This window comes from Bos mutus, chromosome 7, assembly GCF_027580195.1.
Source record: "Bos mutus isolate GX-2022 chromosome 7, NWIPB_WYAK_1.1, whole genome shotgun sequence".
NCBI classification, from domain to species: domain Eukaryota; kingdom Metazoa; phylum Chordata; class Mammalia; order Artiodactyla; family Bovidae; genus Bos; species Bos mutus.
This window is the reverse complement of record NC_091623.1, coordinates 15,232,817-15,255,342: the sequence shown is the minus strand read 5'-3', so window position 1 is coordinate 15,255,342 and position 22,526 is coordinate 15,232,817. Positions and strand designations below refer to the sequence as shown.

The 22,526-nt window shown below is 36.4% G+C and overlaps 1 protein-coding gene across 2 annotated transcripts in view; it reads left to right on the top strand.

Annotated features, from left to right (window-relative positions):
* The window catches only part of EDIL3 (EGF like repeats and discoidin domains 3), a 489,721-nt gene that overhangs the window by 338,425 nt on the left and 128,770 nt on the right, over positions 1 to 22,526 (top strand). For both annotated transcript variants that reach the window (XM_005903751.2, XM_005903750.2), the window contains 3 exons: positions 789 to 944; positions 2,574 to 2,718; positions 11,041 to 11,225. In XM_005903751.2, the coding sequence (XP_005903813.1) occupies positions 789 to 944; positions 2,574 to 2,718; positions 11,041 to 11,225 (486 nt within the window). The remainder of the gene's footprint in view (positions 1 to 788; positions 945 to 2,573; positions 2,719 to 11,040; positions 11,226 to 22,526) is intronic.

Here is a 22,526-nt window from a genome sequence, read left to right as displayed (position 1 = left end):
ATGTTTGTCATATATGTAGAAAATATTTTTCTTGCATGGTAGTATTTAATGAATTATTATGTTGTATTGAAAGGAAATTTATACTTAAATACGAGAAAAATGTTGAAAAACTTCTTAGGAGATAATTATGCTGTAGCAAACTGTTGTATTATGACTTGGAATGGGGAGAAAATATGGAGAGAAAACATCAGTTAGAACATCTCCATATAATGGAAAGTATTTGGTGAAAACTCTCCATGACAAGTGTGTACTTAACACAAGCAGAAATTACAATATAAAGATTCAGAAACTGAAGATACTTTTGCATTTGTTTCTTGCCATCATTGTTATCTTTACCTTTTTTTTTATTCTAACACTCAAAGATCTCAGGGATTTGCATGTTTTATTTTAAGGGAATTTCTTGAAGTTTAAGCAATTGAGGCACATTAACAGTTATTTTGGTATTAGTTTCACGGTAACATCATTGAGGTTATTTTGAGAAGATAATATGCTCGTTTTTCACTTTGCTAACTCACACTTACATATCATAATCACCAAATGCTTTCAATACTTATATTTTGGGGACACATTACCCTTTTTAAAACTTGTTCATATATATTGCTTTACTTTAAAAATGAAAAGTATACCATTAGAGAAAGGCATTTTGAAGCTAAACTTGATATAGGCTTGATTTATACTATTTTCAATCTTCACTAATAAATAAAAATGTTCCATTTGCAAATGTGACACTGTAAGCATTGTTATCTGAAAGCAGGGAAATTACAGTTGATTGTGCTTTGTCTCCTCAGATAAATTTACAGAGAAAAATGAGAGTTACTGGTGTGATTACTCAAGGAGCCAAGAGGATTGGAAGTCCAGAGTATATCAAATCCTACAAAATAGCATATAGTAATGATGGAAAAACTTGGACAATGTACAAAGCGAAAGGCACCAATGAAGACATGGTAAGACTTCCATGTCATGCTTATTGAACATAACCTGTCATATGTAATCTATTACCAAGTGACTACTGAATATTCAAAAGTAGTCATATGTTGTTGAAAATAAATTTATGACTTTTTTAATAGGACCAGTGGTGTGTGGAGAGGGTAACGAGTTATCCCAAATTATCAGTGTATAGTAGCGACCATATAAATCTTCCTCAGATTTTAATTGGTGGGACAATAAACACTTTATCACAAGGTTAGCATGGTCCTGTGCATGACAGTTAAGTTTTATTTTAACAACAGTCAGCTTTAAATTTCATTTTATTGCTTTGACAGATCATCCTTCTCCTTAAATAAATACAGATCAAAACTGTTAAAGAAAAAATAAAATTTTTAAAGAGAAACACCGAGTTATAGAAAAGATAAATATCTTTCTATACTTAATATCTTAATATTGGAAGAAATTTTTGTTATTCTGCAGAATAAAGTATTTTAGAGGAATATATATCAGTGTGCATCTTCCATAATGATATTCAGTATCTCCTTTGCCCTTTCATATATTTCCAAATTTTTAATTAATTTTAACACAAATTTCTAATTTTAAAAAGCAGCAATGTAGCTCATTCCATTTAAAACTGAATCATTAAAATAGACTGATAAATTTTATGAAAGATTTTTTTAATTAACTTCTTAAATAGGTTTTTTGATTACTAGGTTATATAAAAGATAAAGTAAAATGAGATTTAAAGGAATTAAAAATAACACATTTTAGCATTTAAATTTTAAAGATAAATTGGTTTTTCACTGGAGATATATATATAAAGAAATATGAGTCTCTTATCCAATGATCTGGGACTTGAGGACTCACACCCTAAAGCATCATGAATTTGATCACAGCTTGGAGAAGGAAATGACAACCCACTTCAGTACTCTTGCCTGGAAAATCCCATGGACGGAGGAGCCTGGTAGGCTGCAGTCCATGGGGTCGCGAAAAGTCGGACACGACTGAGCGACTTCTCTTTAGAGAAACTAAGTGATCAGGAAATAACACTGAAGGCTGGTTCCTAAAACAACATACATAATTACTAAGTAGCAAAATGAATAGATAGACCCAGATCCCGGACTAAGTTGAGGAGGCATTTCCCTTTAGAAGCATTCCATTCTAAAGGACTGGACTTAAATTGATAAGCCAACATAATAGGGTATAGATTAAGCCATAGGTTACAGTGGTTTATAGCTTTAATGAGGATTCTATCTATAGATTTTAGATTTGCTTCTGATGGCAAAGTAAGTGAAAGTTGCTTAGTCATGTCCAACTCTTTGCGACACCATAGACTGGATAGTCCATGGAATTCTCCAGGCCAGAATACTGAAGTGGGTAGCCTTTCCCTTCTCCAGGGGATCTTCCCAACCCAGGGATCGAACCCAGGTCTCCCGCACTGCAGGCGGATTCTTTACCAGCTGAGCCATAAGGGAAGCCCTGATGGCAAGGTGCTCTCTAAAAGCTCCAGACCTCTAAATTATTTAGTCCAATCTTTGAGGGACTTGGTTGGGTAGGATATAGAGTCAATATTTGAAAATAGGGTTTTTTTTTTTTTTTTTAAAGCTGCAATGAATAATTTTAAATTCTGTTATTTCTTTATATAGGTATTCCATGGAAATGTTGATAACAACACACCCTATGCTAACTCTTTCACACCCCCCATAAAAGCTCAGTATGTGAGACTCTACCCCCAAGTTTGTCGAAGGCATTGCACTTTGAGAATGGAACTTCTTGGATGTGAACTGTCAGGTGAGTCTCATATTATCTATTTTTGTACTCTCTTTAAAGGAAAACAAAGCACAATTGTATGTAGTGTGTTGCTAGCTTGCAGTTTTTCAATATTCATAGATATTCATTTTTGCTACAAAATGTCTAGGGCTTAGTTCAGTGAGAAGGAGCAAGAGAGAGAGGGTAAAAGAGAAAGAAGTTCTAAAACACACTACAGAATGGGATTAATGTAGAAGGGGCAATGTGTTTCTTTTAGTGGTCAAAGAAAATACAACAAATTTTTACTGGAAACTCTTGTCAAGTTTAAATGTGTCTTTTTAATTTTAATAGCAACTATGATTTATGTTTTATGACAAAATTTCAGTGAAAATTGGAATCTGCCTGACCTCATAAATTGCAGTTACATTTAGACTATACAGCATAGAAAAGTAAGCTTTTTGTTTGTACATCTACCATAAGCGTTTAGTTTCGTCTTTTTTTTTTCTTTAGGTTTTCCAAAACATGTAAATTTATCATTGTTTCCTAGGAGACAATACTTTAAAAACCAAGATTGCTACTATGAATTCCTAGATCGTTATTATCTAGCAACTTACCTATTACTCAAAAAGTGGTTTTTAAACACAAAGATAACTACCAAAGGACTCAAATAATTCTAGTCCTCCTGGAGCTTCAAGACTGGATATAAAAATGAAGACTTTATGACTGGGTCTCTTAGTTGTTCACTTTCAATCTAGGTAGATTCTGAACTAAACAGAAAATCTTGCCCAGGCATTTCACTGTGCTGTATTTTTGGTGATGGTTCTTATATTTCTGTCATCAACACTTACAACTCTTTTTGTCACTATGGCCTGAAATTTTGTTGAAATTACTGTGTTTTTGAGAACACTAAATATCCATTTGTGTCCCACTTTTTAGTACAACCTCCAAGTATGAGAGACTTGCATATTTATAGACCATTTAGTTAAAAATAGAACACATCCCTGCAAAGAGACAACTGAGAGCATTTTATTCATTTCAAAAGGTTGCATATAATGGTTAAAATGCATGCTTTATTTACCTTCTTGGGTTTATATGTGATTTTAAGAAAGGGAATGGTTTAGAAGGAAATGCAAGTGATTGTTCAAAACAACCAAACTTTAAATGAACCCTTTACATTCAAAGGAATTAGGGGCATTTGGGCAGATGAGTGAATCTATTTTAAGAATCACACTTTCATGCTATATATGGGTTTCCTTTATGAAGCAATCCGTGGTACAGATTTAGTACCATTAATTATCGCGATAGGGATGTTTTCCCCATTTTGGTAATTCGAGCAGGCTTGCTGACTACCCATAAATCTCTGGGGAATTATTGCTGCACAGTGTTTATTTTGCGTGTCACTGCATCACCACGGGCCAGCATCATCCTGAGCTCATTCATCATAAAGCAATCAGGAGGAAGCCCTCGTGCGATGAAGTCTGCTGCAAGTTCTATGCTTTTAGTTGGTGAACATCGCCTTCCCCAATTTTTCAGTCTTTTGATTCATGAAGGCCAGTCTCAGACATGGCGCAGTTTATACCCTTAAGATATGAATATGTTTTACTTTCAAGTTTGACAAGAGATTATACCTGACCCTTTACATTTTTACATTTTCAGAAAGAAGTCATACCCCATCTCCTGACCCCACAAATTGATATTAAAAGTGTATGCAGGGAATAATATCTCTTGAGGAATGTTTATAAAAGCTAGGGCACTTTAACTGTAAAAATAATCAGTTGCATTGTTAATACTTTATTCTGTTCAACTATTATCCATAACATGGATACACATTGTCCATTCTGGTGAAAAAGTTAATTTATATGTATTAAATATTATGGATGAGAAGGGAAATTCATGGTATGAGGTAAATTGGCAAGAGAGGCTGGCTATAACACTTGGCAATAAACAGTAGCATAATATACCAAACTGTTTCCCACAGTCCCGTGCAACAGTGTAAAACTTAGGCTGCCTTATAGGAATCAATAAACTGTTATAAGATCTCTCAGGGTGGAAGATAGCAGTTAATCATTTCCCAGACACTTAAAAAAGAGAATTCCCCAATATTCTCTGAAACAGATGTGACTTCAGATGCTTAGAATGAAATGGATCATGATCGTAATTAGTAGAGGAATAATCATTCATTCATTCTTTGAGCAAATTATTCAGCACCTCCTCTGGGCTAAGTGGTGGACAATAAAGTGGGCAATGAAATGAATTCTGTGGCTGAGCAGCAGTGGTCAAAGTAAAGGTGCTCCTTTTCTATCCAACACATCAAGTACTGTGTTATATCACAAAAGGAGAAAAACAAATGTTTCCTTTCACTTGTGTCTCTTCCAAAAGCCAAGGAAGCAGTTGTACAAAGTTCCAGTGGCAAGGTAGGAGGAGGACAGAGAGTTGGTGGTGATGATAGATGAATGAGTCAGAAATCAGACTGACTGATTATTATTATTATCAGTCATAATACAGAGAACGCATGTTAATTTAGAACTGCTTGAAGACAAGCAGCATGCTACTAAGACTTTAGAACTTTCTGGAATCTTTGAGATTTGTCATGAATTTTTGAGGATATTAGCAGTTGGTCATGAATTTTTTTCTTTTCTAGCATTTATATTTAGGATCTAGAAATATTTATGAGACCTGGGGTATAGGTTTCCTATGGCAGCAAGAACTAAGCTAGACATCCAATTGGCTGAACCTGTGTGTCAGTTTTTGTCATTTTGCATAGATAGGAGTTTCCTAGAAGGTACAGGTGAAGACAAACATGGAAGAGCCTCAAGAAGAAAAAACTGATTTAGATTGAATGGAACAGAAAGCAAGTAATTGTAGTTAAGAATTAGTTTTATCAAAGAAGAGTTTAAGCCACCACTCTTAGATTTCACTTAAAATACTTAGTTTTAGAAACCGCTGCTGCTGCTGCTGCTAAGTCGCATCAGTCATGTCCAACTCTGTGTGACCCCATAGACGGCAGCCCACCAGGCTCCCCCGTCCCTGGGATTCTCCAGGCAAGAACACTGGAGTGGGTTGCCATTTCCTTCTCCAATGCATGAAAATGAAAAGTGAAATTGAAGTCACTGAGTCGTGTCCGACTCTTAGCGACCCCATGGACTGCGGCCCACCAGGGTCCTCCATCCATGGGATTTTCCAGGCAAGAGTACTGGAGTGGGGTGCCATTGCCTTCTCCATTAGAAACTGCAGTCAGTCATAATATATTCTTTAATACCCACTGATATGCTGACTTGTGGATGTAACATTGTCACCTGTTGTGATGAATTTTATGGAAATAATAAATTAGCTAACATTTGCTGAATGCTAGCTACATGCCAGCACTGTTTCTAAATAGTTGATTAACTACTTTTTAAAAATACTTCTTTGAGGTCATTTTTAATATTACCCCTCCAATCAAGAAACATCCACAAGCCTATTATCCTTATCCATCAGAGTACAGACAGAATGAAAACCACAATCAAAAAAAACTAACCAAACTGATCACATGGATCACAGCCTTGTCTAACTCAATGAAACTATGAGCCATGCTGTGTAGGGCTACCCAAGACAGATGGGTCATTGTGCAGTTCTGACAAAACATGGTCCACTGGAGAAGGGAATGGCAAACCGCTTCATTATTTTTGCCTTGAGAATTTCATGAACAGTATGAAAAGGCAAAAAGATATAACACTGAAAGATGAACTCCCCAGATGGGTATGTGCCCAATATACTACTGGAGAAGAGTAGAGAAATAACTCCAGAAAGAATGAAGGGGCTGAGCCAAAGCAAAAATGACAGCCGGTTGTAGATGTAACTGGTGATGGAAGTAAAGTCCAGTGCTGTAAAGAACAATACTGCATAGGAACCTGGAATGTTAGATCAATGAATCAAGGTAAATTGGAAGTGGTCAAACAGGATATGTCAAGAATGAACATCAACATTTTAGAATTCAGTGAACTAAAATGGACCAAAATGGGCAAATTTAATTCAGATGACCATTACATCTACAACTGTGGGCAAGAATCCCTTAGAAGAAATGGAGTAGCCCTCTTAGTCAACAAAAAGTCCAAATGCAGAACTTGGGTGCAATCTCAAAAATGAAAGAATGATTTCTCTTCTCTTACAGGGCAAGCCATTCAATATCACAGTAATCCAAGTCTATGCCCCAAATCTTCCCTGATAACTCAGTTGGTAAAGAATCAACCTGCAATGCAGGAGATCCAAGTTCAATTCCTGGAGAAGGTATAGGCTACCCACTCCAGTATTCTTGGGCTTCCTTTGTGGTAAAGAATCTGCCTGCAATGCGGGAGACCTAGGTTCAATCCCTGGGTTGGGAAGATCCCCTGGAGAAGGAAAAGGCTACAAACTCCAGTATTCCGGCCTGAGAATTCCCTGGACTGTATAGTCCATAGGGTTGCAAAGAGTTGGAAACGACTGAGTAGCTTTCTGGGAAAGATTGAGGGCATGAGGAGAAGGGGATGAGGGAGGATGAGATGGTTGGATGGCATCACCAACTCAATGGACATGAGTTTGGATAAACTCTGGAAGTTGGTGATGGACAGGGAGGCCTGGCGTGCCGCATTCATGAGGTCACAAAGAGTCGGACACACTGAGCAACTGAACTGAGCTGAGTGGCTTTCACTTTTCGTGCCCCAAATACTAATGCCAAAGAAGCTGAACAGTTCAGTGGCAACCTAAAAGACCTTCTAAACTTCGAACAAAAAAAGGTGTCCTTTTCATCATAGGGGACTGGAATGTAAAAGTAGGAAGTCAAGACATCCCTGGAGTAACAGGCAAGTTTGGCCTTGGAGTACAAAATGAACAAGGCAAGGTAACAGAGTTTTGCCAAGAGAACACACTGGTCAGAGCAAGAACCTTCTTCCAACAACAAAAGAGATGACTCTACACTTGGACATCACCACATGGTCAATAACAAAATCAGATTGATAATATTCTTTGCAGCTGAAGATGGAGAAGCTCTATACTATCAGAAAAAACTAGACTGTGAGCTGACTGTAGCTCAGATCATGAACTTCTTATTGTAAAATTTAGATTTAAATTGAAAAAGTAGGGAAAACCACTAGACCATTCAGGTATGACCTAAATCAAATCCCTTATGATTACACAGTTGAAGTGACAAATAGATTCAAGCAATTTGATGTGATAGATAGAATGCCTGAAGAACTATGGGTGGAGGTTCATAAGATTGTACAGGATGCATTGATTGAAACCATCCCCCCAAAAAAGAAATGCAGAAAGGCAAAATGGGTGTCTAAGGAGGCCTTATAAATTGATGAGAAAAGTAGAGAAGCCAAAGGTGAAAGAAAAAAGGAAAGTATATCCATCTGAATGCAGAGTTCCAAAGAATATCAAGGAGAGATAAGAAAGCCTTCTTAAGTGATCAAAGCAAAGAAATAGAGGAAAGCAATAGAACGGGAAAGACTAAAGATCTCCTCAAGAAAATTAGAGATACAAAAGGGAACATTGCATGCAAAATGGGAACAGAAAAGGACAGAAATGGTATGGACCTAAATGAAGCAGAAGATATTAAGAAGAGGTGACAAGAATACGCAGAAGACTATACAAAAATATCTTAATGACCCAAATAATCACACTGGTGTGATCACTCACCTAGAACCAGACATCCTGGAGTACGAAGTCAAGTGAGCCTTAGAAAGCATCACTACAAACAAAGCTAGTGGAGGTGATGAAATTCGAGCTGAGCTATTTCAAATCCTAAAAGACAATGCTGTGAAAATGCTGCACTCAATATGCCAGTGAATATGGAAAACTCAGCAGTGGCCAGAGGACTGGAAAAGATCTGCTTTCATTCCAATCCCAAAGAAAGGCAAGGCCAAAGAATGCTCGAACTACCACACAGTTTCACTCATCTCACACGCTAACAAAATAAAGCTCAAAATTTTCCAGGCTAGTCTTCAATAGTATGTGAACTGAGAACTTCCAGATGTTCAAACTGGATTTAGAAAAGGCAGAGGAACCAGAGATCAAATTACCAATATCCATTGGATCATTGAAAAAGCAAGAGAATGCCAGAAAAACATCTACTTCTACTTCATTGACTACGCTAATCCTTGGACTCTGTTGATCACAAAAACTGTGGAAAATTCTTAAAGAGATAAGAATACCAGATCACCTTACCTGCCTCCTGAGAAATCTGTATGCAGGTCAAGAAACAACAGTTAGAACCAGACATGAAGCAAAAGACTGGTTCCAAATGGGGAAAGGAGTACATCAAGGCTGTATATTGTCACCCTGCTTATTTAACTTATAGGCAGAGTACATCATGCAAAATGCCTGGCTGGATGAAGCACAAACTGGAATCAAGATTGCTGGAAGAAATATCAATCACCCCAGATATGCAGATGATACAACCCTTAAGGAAGAAAGTGAAGAGGAACTAAAGAGCCTCTTGATGATAGTGCAAGAGGAGAGTGAAAAAGTTGGCTTAAAACTCCATATTCAAAAAAAAAAAAAAACTCAATATTCAGAAAACCAAGATCATGCCATCTGGTCCCATCACTTTATGGCAAATAGATGGGGAAACAGTGGAAACAGTAGCTGACTTTATTTTTCTGGGCTCCAAAATCACTGCAGATGGTGACTGCAGCCATGAAATTAAAAGACGCTTACTCCTTGGAAGAAAAGCTATGACCAACCTAGACAGCATATTAAAAAGCAGAGACATTACTTTGCTGACAAAGGTCTGTCTAGTGAAAGCTATGATTTTTCCAGTAGTCATCAATGGATGTGAGAGTTGGACCATAAACAAAGCTGAGCGCCAAAGAATTGATGCTTTTGACCTGTGTTGTTGGAGACGATTTTTGAGATTCCTTGGACTGCAAGGAGATCCAACCAGTGAATCCTAAAGGAAATCAGTCCTGAATACTCATGGAAGGACTGATACTGAAGCTGAAGCTCTAATACCTTGGCCACCTGATGCAAAGGGCTGACTCATTGGAAAAGACCCTGATGCTGGGAAAGATTGAAGGCAGGAGGAAAAGGGGATGACAGAGGATGAGATTGTTGGATGGCAATACCGACTCAATGTATGTGAGTTTGAGCAAGCTCTGGGAGTTGGTAATGGACAGGGAGGCCTTATGTCCTACAGTCTATGGGGTCACAAAGAGTTGGACATATGTGAGCAACTGAACTGAACTTATTATTATCACCATTTTACTGATGATAAGACTGAGGCACAAACAGGTTTAGTAATAGGTACAAGGCAACACATCTAGTAAGTCAAGCACCAGTTGAGTGTGAAGAGATGGCATTGATCGGTCTCCTATTTTATCTTGGTTTTCTTGATGATCACACTACCTTGTGTGTTCTTTGGCCAAAACGTAAAATTTTACAAATGAAGACTCAACTGCTGTCTAATGTAATCATATAATCACACTGCGTTTTACAAGGTTCATGAATGTAATTTTGTCAGAGTTGTAATTCAAGATTACTAAATTCTGTGTATATGTACACACACAGACTAGATTTTTCAAAAACAGACAAACCCAAATTTCACACCACGTCACACTTGAAAATATATGTGGCAGATTTGAGAATCTTCAAAAAATATCCACTACTAAAAGTTATTGAGTATGATTGAAACACAAAAATGTATGAAAAGGCTGTCCAGTCATGGTTTTTGCTAGAATTAGCTCATATCTTCTGTTACCTATTAAATTTTATACTAGCACACTGCAGGGCACATGGTAAACACTGAATAAATAAGAGCTTCTTACCTTCCAGAAGAGGCCATATTGGTACTATAAGAGTCACTGATAATGATTAACAGGTTTCTTGGAAAATAAAATACTGTCCAGTTTAGAATATAACATCGGAGCAGTTTGTGAAAATGACATTGTCCTGGGAGAATTTTCATTTGCAGTGTTATAGAAACAGATAAAAGAAAACCAAATATATTTTCTGATAAAATGTTCCAGTTTTAAGGACAAAATGAAGCTGTTGAGAACCAGGGACCCGTTATGAGGCTATCAGTAATGAGATAGGAGAGAGCATTTCAACATTGTTTTCATTTTGCAAAATCATATCTCAGAGAAAAGTAGTTTGAATTGTCTGTCTTGTTTTCAATTTTTCCAAAATATATTCAGACAGAATAGTTTGAATTGGCTATCTTGTTTTTCGATTTTGTTTCAGATTATAGCCTTTTTTTTTTTTTTTTTTTTTTTTTTACTTTAGATGCTCTCTCTTTGGGGGAATGAATAGCATTATGCTTAATCTTCTCTTGCCTATCTAAAATGAATGCTGCAGACTTTCAGGGTGATAAATTATTTTTCTCATGGCACCCTTCTCATTTTCTTCCAGGCTGTTCTGAGCCTCTGGGGATGAAATCAGGACATATACAAGACTATCAGATCACTGCCTCCAGCATCTTCAGAACTCTCAATATGGACATGTTCACTTGGGAACCAAGGAAAGCCCGGCTGGACAAGCAGGGCAAAGTGAATGCCTGGACCTCCGGCCACAATGACCAATCACAGTGGCTACAGGTAATATTTTCTAAAAATCTCACAACCCACTGTCTTTCTTCCTTCTAAGATTTCCTGTTAGTTAGGTGTCTATAGGAGTCATTACCTTCATGCTAATTTAAATGTGTCTTCCTGTTTGGCTTAACTAAATGGGTAAAACAAAAATTCTTTATGAATTCATTTTCATGTATTGTTTTTACGCTGATGTTGATGTACAGATGCTACTGTCAGATTGAGGCAGCAGAGTGAACCAAATCACACCATGTACAGGTCAATTCAATTGATTATGTGATCATTTGCATTTTAACTCTCATCTCTTCTAATGCTCTGTGTCAATATTGGTTTGAAAGCATCACAGCAGAAAGCCAAACCACCTTGAAATCATGCCACTGACCTGCAGATTGTTCCCGTAGAATCATGACTCATGGCTTATTAGCCCTTTACCTGTGGTTGCTAAGCAATGGAGTGATTTGATTACATTCTCATAAGAGTGCTTGCTTATAGAAGGAAAGCATAGACATTGCAGAGTGTGTTTATCATTTGCCAATGAGGTAAGGTTACAGTCAGTGCTTTTTAAAACAACCTTCTTGAAATGCACTTATTTGTGGAGTACTTTTAGGTAGGCACAAATTTGTTAATGTCTTCTGTGGCAAAGAAGACAGCTTAATTCCATCATGAGCTCATTTTATTTAAGAAAGATGAGTTCTCCTCTTACTGATTTTTATGCTGCATTTATGAGTTTCAAAGTTGTAATTCATTGTATTTCTGGAAATAGCAAAAACAATTACAATGGCAAATCTCACCTCTCATCAAACCAAATCTGCACATATGAAATTATACTTACCAAATCACCTGAAATTTCTCATAATCTCTTCTTTCTTGACCTTATTTTTTCCCTACTCTTACTTTTTCACTATTCTTATTTTTTTCTTTACTGTCCTGTGACATTCTGTCTGGATCTTTATTGATCTGAAGCTCTGAAGCTTTATTAAGGTCTCACATTACCATATACTATACATAATTATGTATGTCTTTCTCCTTTTCCTATTCTTTGAGCTTTTTGAAGGTAGGTTTTATATACCTATATAAAACACTAAATATTTATCATCCCACAACCCAGTCTTATGTCCTTGTGTATAAGTAGCAATACTACTAAATGAAATAATTCACTTGATAAATGTGTATGATGCCCCTGTGAAGCATCACAGAGCGTGATAAATAGTGATGGTACAGAAGCGAGCAACACAGTTTGCGTTCCTAAGACATCACCTGTTTCATCAGCCATTGTTCTTATTTGGTTTGGATGACACCACAGTTTGTTTATCTTCATCCTTTTAGCTGGTTCTTCTCACTGTCCTTCCCCAGGCCACCCTTCCAGGTTATCTTCCCAACAACCTCACTCTCACCAACTCTATACACTCACCTTAACTAATTTAGCAAGAACTGGTTATTTCAACTACTGGAATGGATTCAACTGCTTTAACATTCTATTACTTCTCATCATCCCCACTGCTACTTCCAAGATCTAGGCCACTGCCCTCTTTCACCTGGGTTTTTGCAGAAGCCTCCTAACCAGCCTTCTGTCTTCTGGCCTTACTCTCTAAAAACCTGTTTCCAAGATTGCCATCCATGTGAATTTTTTCTGAAGTGTAAATGTGATTCTTTTACTCCTTTTTTAAACCCTTCAGTTGTTCTCTATCAGCCACAGAATAAAGGGAAGCTTCCTTAAGATAGCCTAAAAATCTGTTTGTGATTTGGCCTCAATTCATCTCTCACCACCCTTCTAATTTTGCTTCAGTTTCTCAAACTAAACAACACTATCTCTCTCTTCCCCATCCTTTATAAACATCGTCTTCCTGGAGAAAAAAGAATGGAAAGAGCTCCTCTACCCACAAAATCTCAGCCCTCTGTTGGTTAAATACTTCAACTGTAGTTTCGCTTTTCTGTAGATGTGCTTTTCTCTGGCAGGCTTCGCTGCCAGCTCCATCCCATACCACATCTGGCTTAAATTGTCTCCTGGACATACTGTGTCCCCTGTAATTCTCTTCACGGTCCATTATCACAATCCACTGGAAATTGTGTTTTTGTGCTGCTTTACTTGCTCAGGGCAGATGGAACCACATTTGTCTTTTTTCTACTTTCTCAACCTGTTGTCCAGTACCTAACTAAATAACCTGTCACAACATCTGACATGTGGTAGGCACTCAGTAAATACTGTTTTTGTCTTCTTAAAGTATAATTGATTTATAATATTGTGATGGTTTCATGTGTACAGCACAATGATTCAATCTTACATATATATATTTAAGATATATATATATATATATACACATACATTTTTAGATTCTTTTCCCTTATAGGTTATTACAAAATATTGAGGATAGTTCCCTGTGCCATACAGTAGGTCCTTGTGGGTCATCTTTTTATATATAATAGTGTGTATATATTAATTTCAACCTCCTAATTTATCCTTTCCCCATCCCCTTTCCCTTTTGGTAACCACAGGTTTGTTTTCTATGTCTGGGTCTGTGTAAGTGATAGCATATGATATTTGTCCTTCTCTGCCTGGCTTACTTCACTTAGTATGATAATCTCGAGGGCCATCCATGTTGCTGCAAATGGCATCACTTCATTATTGTTCATGGCTGAATATTTTCCATTGTATATGTATGCAGCATCTTCTTTATCCATTCACTTGTAGCTGGATATTTAGGTGTTTCAATGTCTTGGCTGTTGTAAATGTTAATAGTGCTGCAGTGAACGTTGGGGTGCAGATGTCTTTTTGAAGTATAGTTTTCCCCAGCTGATGCCCAGGAATAGGATCACAGGATCATATTATAACCCTGTGTTTAGTTTCTTAAGGAACCTCTGTATTGTTTTCCACTGTGGCTGTATCACTTTACATTCTCATGATAAGTACTGCTGAATGAAAGAATGAATTAATCCATCAAAGAATTATTTAAGTTATTGATTTGTACTTAAAATGCATATAATTTGATCCCCAGTTTGAGACCAACTGCTAATATCCTCAAAATTTTGAGTAATATTTGAAAAGTAAATCTAAAAGATCATATTAAAATTCCAACCTTTTTACTAAAGGAAGTGGATAGCTTTTGTGAACTTTTCAAGTTCTTAATTAGAAGAGACCATGGAGAATTTCCTTTCCATTTGTTAGACTTGAATGGTGAAGTTTAACTTGTTCTTTGTCACTATATAATACTTTTAAAATTGAAAACATACCAGTCATATCTCAGATTCACTGGGTATGGCTAATGTTTGTGAATCATAATGCCATGTGAAATAAAATATTTTACACCCCATAAGTAATTCAAAAAGACTGGTAGACTCTAGAAATAACCACTTAAGGGTATTGCCAATGGAAAATTTCTTTAGAAAGATAAAACAAGTATTTTTACGTACATGAATCAGGGTGTAATGTTCAGTGCAAACCTTCATCCATCACTTTTTTAAGATGACTTTTCATCTGTCTTCTTAAAGTCACTTGCATGCTGAAATTGATTCATTCTGTTGGTGACAGATTTTCTGTCAATTCAAGGACCAATTCTTTCAGTATGTCTATTCTTTTGTTGTGGCAAAACATATTCAGAATCTCCAAGGCAAGGGAAATTGACATCTTTGCTTATTTTTTTCTTTTTTGACATCATGCAAGAAAATGCTCCAGCACTGTAACTATTTTTAGTGCTTTCTCCTCAAGAGAGTAGAATCTGTTCAACTGTACTTTGTTATACTTGTATCTTTGTTGGAAATAAGATTAATATTTTCATAGATAATGTATAGGGTGATATTTTTTAAATCTTTGGTGTACGTCAATTTTTATCCTTATTTAGGGCTTCTGAATTTATAAATTTTATCTGTAATCTTAACTAAGATGCATTGCTTTAGAGAAACAGCTCTTCAGAAGATAAACTATGATGGTAAATTTAAATTCTCTTCCTTCATTATTGATCTCCTGCTAATTTTTTAAATTATTTTATATGCCACCTATACATGTAACCCTCTAATAATGAGAGTTTTATTTAAGTTTTGTAGTTTTTTCCAAAACTTAATCATATATTATCTGGAAATACAATTGAAAATGAATCCTCAAAAACCCTTTATGCCCAATTGTGATATATTTTAAGGAATACTTATGCATTCTTTTAAGAAATTCTTATGTATTCAAATATCACTTTAATATTTATTCTTATTATTACTTTAATGTTGCTTCTTGTCTCTTCTCTAAAGTCAGAATCTCAGCAATTCCTCAGCCAAATGTTTTTGTGGGATTTATTTGGAGTGATCTTACCTAATTGATTTGCTTCCTTGAACTACTGTTAATCTTGTAATCATCATAATATTTCTGTATGAACACGGTAAAAATATGTTAAGTCCATAGGCAGCCCTAGGTGAGAGGCATTTCTCAGACCTCTGAAAAACCATTATCCCATCTCTTGATATGTTTGATGGTCTCTTAAGCTTTAAGTAGGAAATTCTATCAGTGTGTTTTCCAGAATCCTACAAAGGTTAAATTCTAAGACCTCCTTTTAAAGTCTTACTATACCTAAGTTGAAAGGTCATAATGCAATCATTCCTGACTTGGAGTTGAACATTCTTAACACATGGTTACATTAGATTTTAAACCCTGTTTTCAGATAAAGTGACATTTTAAACAAATTGAATTTACAGAGATCTTTTAGAATCAAACCAGGCCCCTCAGTCCATGGAATTCTCCAGGCAAGAATACTAGAGTGGGTAGCCATTCCCTTCTCCAGGGGATCTTCCCAATCCAAAGTCTCCTGCATTTCAGGCAGATTCTTTACCATCTGAGCCACCAGGGAAGCCCATAAGATAAAGTGGCATTTTAAGCAAATTGAATTTACAGACATCTTTTAGAATCAAGCTGTTATTTCCTATGTTATTTTCTAAGCAAAACCCCAGAAGTTTTGTTGGGTTTTAACATGGATTAAATAAGACAAATAACAGAAAAGAGGAAGCACGTAGTGAGTACTCAGCCACCCGTTCCTTCTTTCTCTTTCTGGTGGCTTTTGATAAAACAGAACATCATCTGACACCAATTATAACCAAGCAGAAAGATATGCATATGTATTTTTGCTTCTTCCAAAAGGAAATTTCCAATAAAACTATGAAATGGAAATATCATTACTTCAGTTACAGACTGAGCAATGTTGATAAATTATATACATTTGCATTGGCAAGAAAAAATTATAAATATTTTTACCTAGGCAGCATCAGCTATTTTTCAGATTCTTTACCTGAGAGCAGTAATAATATTATTACTAACTTAAAAAGAACACTATGTCATTTAGCAATGTTCTATACTGAAATCATGCCCTTTTTAGAATGGCTGCATGCTTTTAAAGTTCATTTTCAGGATGTTTTCAAAAGATTGAGTAAATTCCCTTTTGTTTATGCTCAGATTATACAAAGTGATTAAAATTCAGCATGAGGTTGATGTTTAGTGACATTCTATCAGGAGTAGGTGTATTATTGTTGATAATCTTCAAAATTGTGAAGAAATATCTTGCTGTAGTAGATACATCTAAACAAAGAACACTATGAACTAACTTGCATTGATTAAAAACTTCTTTTGAATAAGACCTCATAAATTTTCTGTGTATGTACTCATTGCCCTATTTATTGGTGGTGACTAAAGAAAATGGATAACTCACCATCTGTAGTTGAATCTATTAAAAAATTTTCAGATTTCATAAAGAGTAGCATAATATAAATGACTAATAGGAAGAAAAATGTCACAATGTCACTTAAGAAATGACCTTTTGTTCTGTTTCGTGAGACATTTGCTAATTTAAGGTAGTTTGCATATTATTTCAACCAAATTATAGAATTAATAGAGTTGTTAGACTGCATACTTTAATGCTGACCTTTGTCAGAATTGCAGCTAACCCTACACAGTTTCATTTCAATACTAATTTCAGGGAAATGTGTAAGAAAGCAATTGAATTTTGGTCTTCAAATTAAATAAGCCTTATTTAATTTAGTCCATTTCATATTTTTAAAAGGGAGTGTTGTAGCCATAAAATTTATTAACTTTTTTCAAGCCATTAACTTCCCTTGCCTTCTGGACAATTCATGTAGAAAAGAGCTAAAGGAAAGATTTTTGAAGATCAAGGGGCCTCTAAGCCACTGGAAAACATTTGGCAAGAAGAAGGAATATTCTGATTTCTGATTCACTCTTTCAATATTTCATATATAGGAAACAGTAAGCCTGCATGAAGTGTTCAGTTATAAAGCAGATCTAAAAGAGATCGAATAATGAAACAATTTATGTAGGATTATAAAACATCTTCTATTTTTCATAAATGGTAATGTATTTTGGAGTGCATGAAATGAATCAAAGGAGGGCTATACTTTGCTTGGACTATAAATTCACCTTTAAATGTGTTTATAATTTTATAATATCAAAGGAAATCTCCACAATCCAATTAGGAAAGAAATTCTTTTTTTTAAAGACTTATTCATTTATTTTTGGCTGCACTAGGTCCTTGTTGCTGCACGTGGACTTTCTCTAGTTGTGGTGGGTGGGGGCTGCTCTGCACTTGTGGTGCATGGTCTTCTGATTGCAGTGGCTTCTCTTGTTGCAGAGCACAGGCTCTAGGGTGTGTGGACTTCAGTAGCAGTGATGCGAGGGCTCAGTAGTTGTAGCCTCTGGGCTCTCGAGCACAGGGTCAATAGGTGTGGTGCATGGGCTTAATTGTCCCTTAGTTAGGATGTGGGATCTTCCCAGACCGGGAATCAAACCCATGTCCCCTGCATTGGCAGGCAGATTCTTAACCACTGGACCACCAGGGAAGTCCGGGGTTGGGGGGGAACCACTTTTGATGAGCAAAGCACAATTGAGTAGGGTATTTATACAGAAAATACTTTTATGGCAAAAGAAAGTGCTATCAACATCAGTGTATTTGTACTGAGTGCATAATTTGAATGCCAAAAATCTGATTTCGAAGGCTGACAAATCACATCAATACTATGGGATCAGCTTTTGCTCTTTTCCTAAACTGTAGATATTACAAAAAAGATAATCTCTCAGGCAGCCTTTCCGTTAAAAAAAAAACACTCTTACATCACTAAGATTCTGGTATCTAAATGATGATTGGCCAAATCCAAAGTAGTCAGAAAATTACCAAGCCTCCCAGATAATTTCTGGTGAAGTTAATAAAGAGACATCATATAATTAGTATTATAGTATAGCCATAAATTAATCTTTTTAAAAGTTAACTTTGTATTATTCATATTGTGTGCACGCATGCTAAGTCACTTCAGTCGTGTGACTCTGTGATGCTATGCACCATAGCCTGCCAGGCTCCTCTGTCTGTGGGGTTCTCCAGGCAAGAATACTGGAATGGGGTGCCATACCCATTCCAGGGTATCTTTTCAAAAAGATTCCAAAAAGATTCCAGGGGATCTTTTTGACCCAGGGATTGAACCTGAATCTCTTCAGTCTCCTGCATTGGCAGGCAGGTTCTTTACCACTAGCCTCACCTGGGAAGCCCTGTTATGCATATTATATCTACTCAGTACTCCAGATATTGCCCCTACGTTTCCATCCATTCTCATTTGTAGTAATTTCTTTGTGTTATATCTCTCTTTGAACAGCTTGAAAGAAAAGAATTCCCTAAGACAAGGCAATGAGGCATATCAAGACATTATGAAGTACTAATGTATTAGCATTTACATATAGCACATCATGAGAAATACACAAAGCAATAGTTCGGGTGATGGAAGGAGTAGACGAGATTGAGGGCAGGGTGCAGTTTTGGAAAGCAAGCCTTGATTGTACCTAAAAATTGTTTGTCGGCTTTGTTCAGAGCCTTTGTTCAGAACCTTTGGTTCAGAGGTTATTCTAAATGGCTTCATAATTTTTTTTAATTCAAATAAATATTTTTGAGATACCTATTATAACAGGTACAAAGAATTGAAAGAAATATCCAGCATTGCATCTGCCTTCAGGTATGATTACTGAAGCTCTATTGTCATGGATTCAACATTCCAAAAGCAATAAACAGAAATGTAGGAAGTTGGATGCATCTGCTTAGGAGCCATATTTGAAACCACTGCAAAACTGAACAGCGGGATTTAAAAGAATTGTATGTGCACAGCAGGCCCATTTATGTTTTTATGATAATGAGAACCGAATGACTTCTGATTCCTTTGTGTGCAAATGAATTTTAATTTGTGGCTATTAGCTATCTTTATAGTAGCAAAATATAGTTACAAGAATAGTAATCATTTTCCTCTAAAAATATGAGTTGAAAATATGCCAATGAGTAAAATTTAGAACTTGGGAATACTGTTTCAAGTAAGATGAACATTTGTAAAGCCTTTCAGATAAAATAGGAATCAACTTTAATCGGCAATCTCATTTTGTCTTTAGAGCAGCCTTCTCAGTGACTAAGCTATTTCTGTTTTATGAGGCTACAGAGACTCTCAGAGACTTGCTAAAGACTAAGCAGTCAGTCAGCAGTACAAGGGGAACTCAGTACAGCAGGAAGCTCATGCAGTGACTTTTACCACACTCTGGTAAACCGTTTAAGTGAGTGTGGGGACTCCTGTTTTCAGGGAATGTGTGTTGGTTTAGGAAGCTCTGGCTACGGCTTTCTTGAAGGAGAGCTTCTGGTACCTCTGTGCATCCAGCTTGCTCTCTACATTTGTGGTTTGGTACTATAAAAATAGTATATCCCTTATGGTGTTACTAAACATTGAACCCACACATTAAATATCTACAAATTTTCTTTTTCTTTTTTTCTTCTAAGATGAAGCAGATAGGAAATATGCAAATTCTAGCTTTTTCTTCCTATAACTCAGTGGTGTATTGTTTGTGCACATGCCACATCTTAGACAAAGCTTCTCTACCCAACACTCTTGATTGTAGTTAAGGCCATCTGGCCTGATTACTTTGGTTTATCCTAGAGATCTTTGTCATTTTTCTTCAAAGTCAATGGTGCTATGATGAATAGGTTATTGAGTTTTCATTTACATTCATGAGTAAGGTGTCTTTCGTTTGTGAAGTATTTATTTGCTAGCTATTGTCAACATAAATGTATTTATAGAAAATATTACATTCATTTTTCTCTTTCACTATTAGCATTTCAATGAGGAAAACATGCCCTAGTGAAGTGACTTTTAAGTTTCTAGCGTCTCTGTTTAATGCTGCTATTTTAGTTCTTTGGCACAATATGTCTCCTGGAAAGTGTAGGTCCACCTAACCATGCCCCTTTTAGTGTTAGCCTTTGGTTAGAATATTCCCTCATATCCTTTAGGATGTGCCTGACATATCTGCCAACCAATTAATTAGCTTCCAGTTAATCACTTTCTGGAGCTACTGTATTTTTCAGAGGAAAATAGACATCAATTTTCTTGGCCATTATCAAGCCAACCAGAATTTTGACTTCGTAACGCATCACTTAGGCTCTTCGCCCAGGTCTGTCAAGTTATCCAGTGCTACTCCCTCCGTTTGGCCTCCCTGCTCCCCTCTGTGAAACCTTCTTGTACCCTCTTCTCATCTGAGCTCTCCTGGGTTCTTGTGATTTGCTTTATCTTCTCTTAGGTCTTGCATTCCAGCTCCAGCCTGCCCTCTGAAGGCTGATTGCCTGTTTATCATCATCTCATTCTCATCTTTGTGGAGTTTCAGCCCTGCCCTGGCTCTCACTGGGCCATCTTGCTGTCCTAGCTGATTTCAGTCTTCGCTCTCTTAGCTTCTGGTCCTGGCACTCAAGATTTCTATTTCTCCAGATGCTTCTTTTCTTCAAATAGTTCCCCTACCAGAATCCAGTCTTCTCAGCTATAGACCTGGAGTTTCTAAAAGGTCCTCTCTTTCTCAGTCTGATTATGAACTGATGAAATTAGGATAATGTATATCACTCTTTCATTCTGAAAATGTGTATACTTTAGAACAAATGAGATTCCTTTTCTTAGTTTTTAGAATGTTTATTTTTAAGCTATCATTTTCACTCTCTTCTTTCACCCTCATCAAAAGGCTCCTTAGTTCCTCTTCATTTTCAGCCATAGAATGGTATCATCTGCATATATGAATTTGTTGATATTTCTCCTGGAAATCTTGATTCCAAGTTGTGATTCATACAACCTGACATTTCCCATGATGTACTCTGCATATAAGTTAAATAAGCAGGGTGACAATATACAGTCTTGTTGTACTCCTTTCCCAGTTTGGAACCAGTCAGTTGTTCCATGCCCGGTTCTAACTTTTGCTTCTTTACCTACATATAGGTTTCTCAAGAGGCAGGTAAGGTGTTGTGGTATTCCCGCCTTGTTAAGAATTTTTCCATTTGTTGTGATCCACACAGTCAAAGACTTTCTCATAATCAGTGAAGTATACATTTTTCTGGAACTCCCTTGATTTCTCTATGATCCAACTAATGTTGACAATTTGATCTCTGGTTTCTCTGCCTTTTCTAAACCCAGCTTATATCTAGAAGTTCTCAGTTCACATACTGCTGAAGCCTAGCTTGAAGAATTTTGAGCATAACCTTACTAGCAGGTTAAGTAAGTGCAATTGTATGGTCAAACCAAGCCTGTAAAATTGCCTAAATGGATTCAGAGCATTTTCATTTTCTCATCAGAAGGAATGTTGTATATAAGCTAAAGTCGACCCTGGTGTATCTGAAGTGTAGTCAACCCATGTCATGAATAAAACGGTCTCTATACATTGACCACTCCAAGAGCATCAAGTAACATAGGAACAGTTTTGCCTCTTAAGAAGCAGTTCCTATGTGTTAGTGGGCTTACTAACAAGTGGAGTTTACAACAGCACACAGATATTTATTTGTCAACTCAAATAGTAAAAATAAAAAATTCTTCTTTGGAGAAATGTCTATTTAGTTCTCTGGCCCATTTTTTGATTGGGTCGTTTATTTTTCTGGAGTTGAGCTGTAGGAGTTGCTTGTATATTTTTGAGATTAGTTGTTTGTCAGTTGCTTCATTTGCTATTATTTTCTCCCATTCTGAAGGCTGTCTTTTCACCTTGCTAATAGTTTCCTTTGATGTGCAGAAGCTTTTAAGGTTAATTAGGTCCCATTTGTTTATTTTTGATTTTATTTCCAATATTCTGGGAGGTGGGTCATAGAGGATCCTGCTGTGATGTATGTCAGAGAGTGTTTTGCCTATGTTCTCCTCTAGGAGTTTTATAGTTTCTGGTCTTACATTTAGATCTTTAATCCATTTTGAGTTTATTTTTGTGTAAGGTGTTAGAAAGTGGTCTAGTTTCATTCTTTTACAAGTGGTTGACCAGATTTCCCAGCACCACTTTTTAAAGAGATTGTCTTT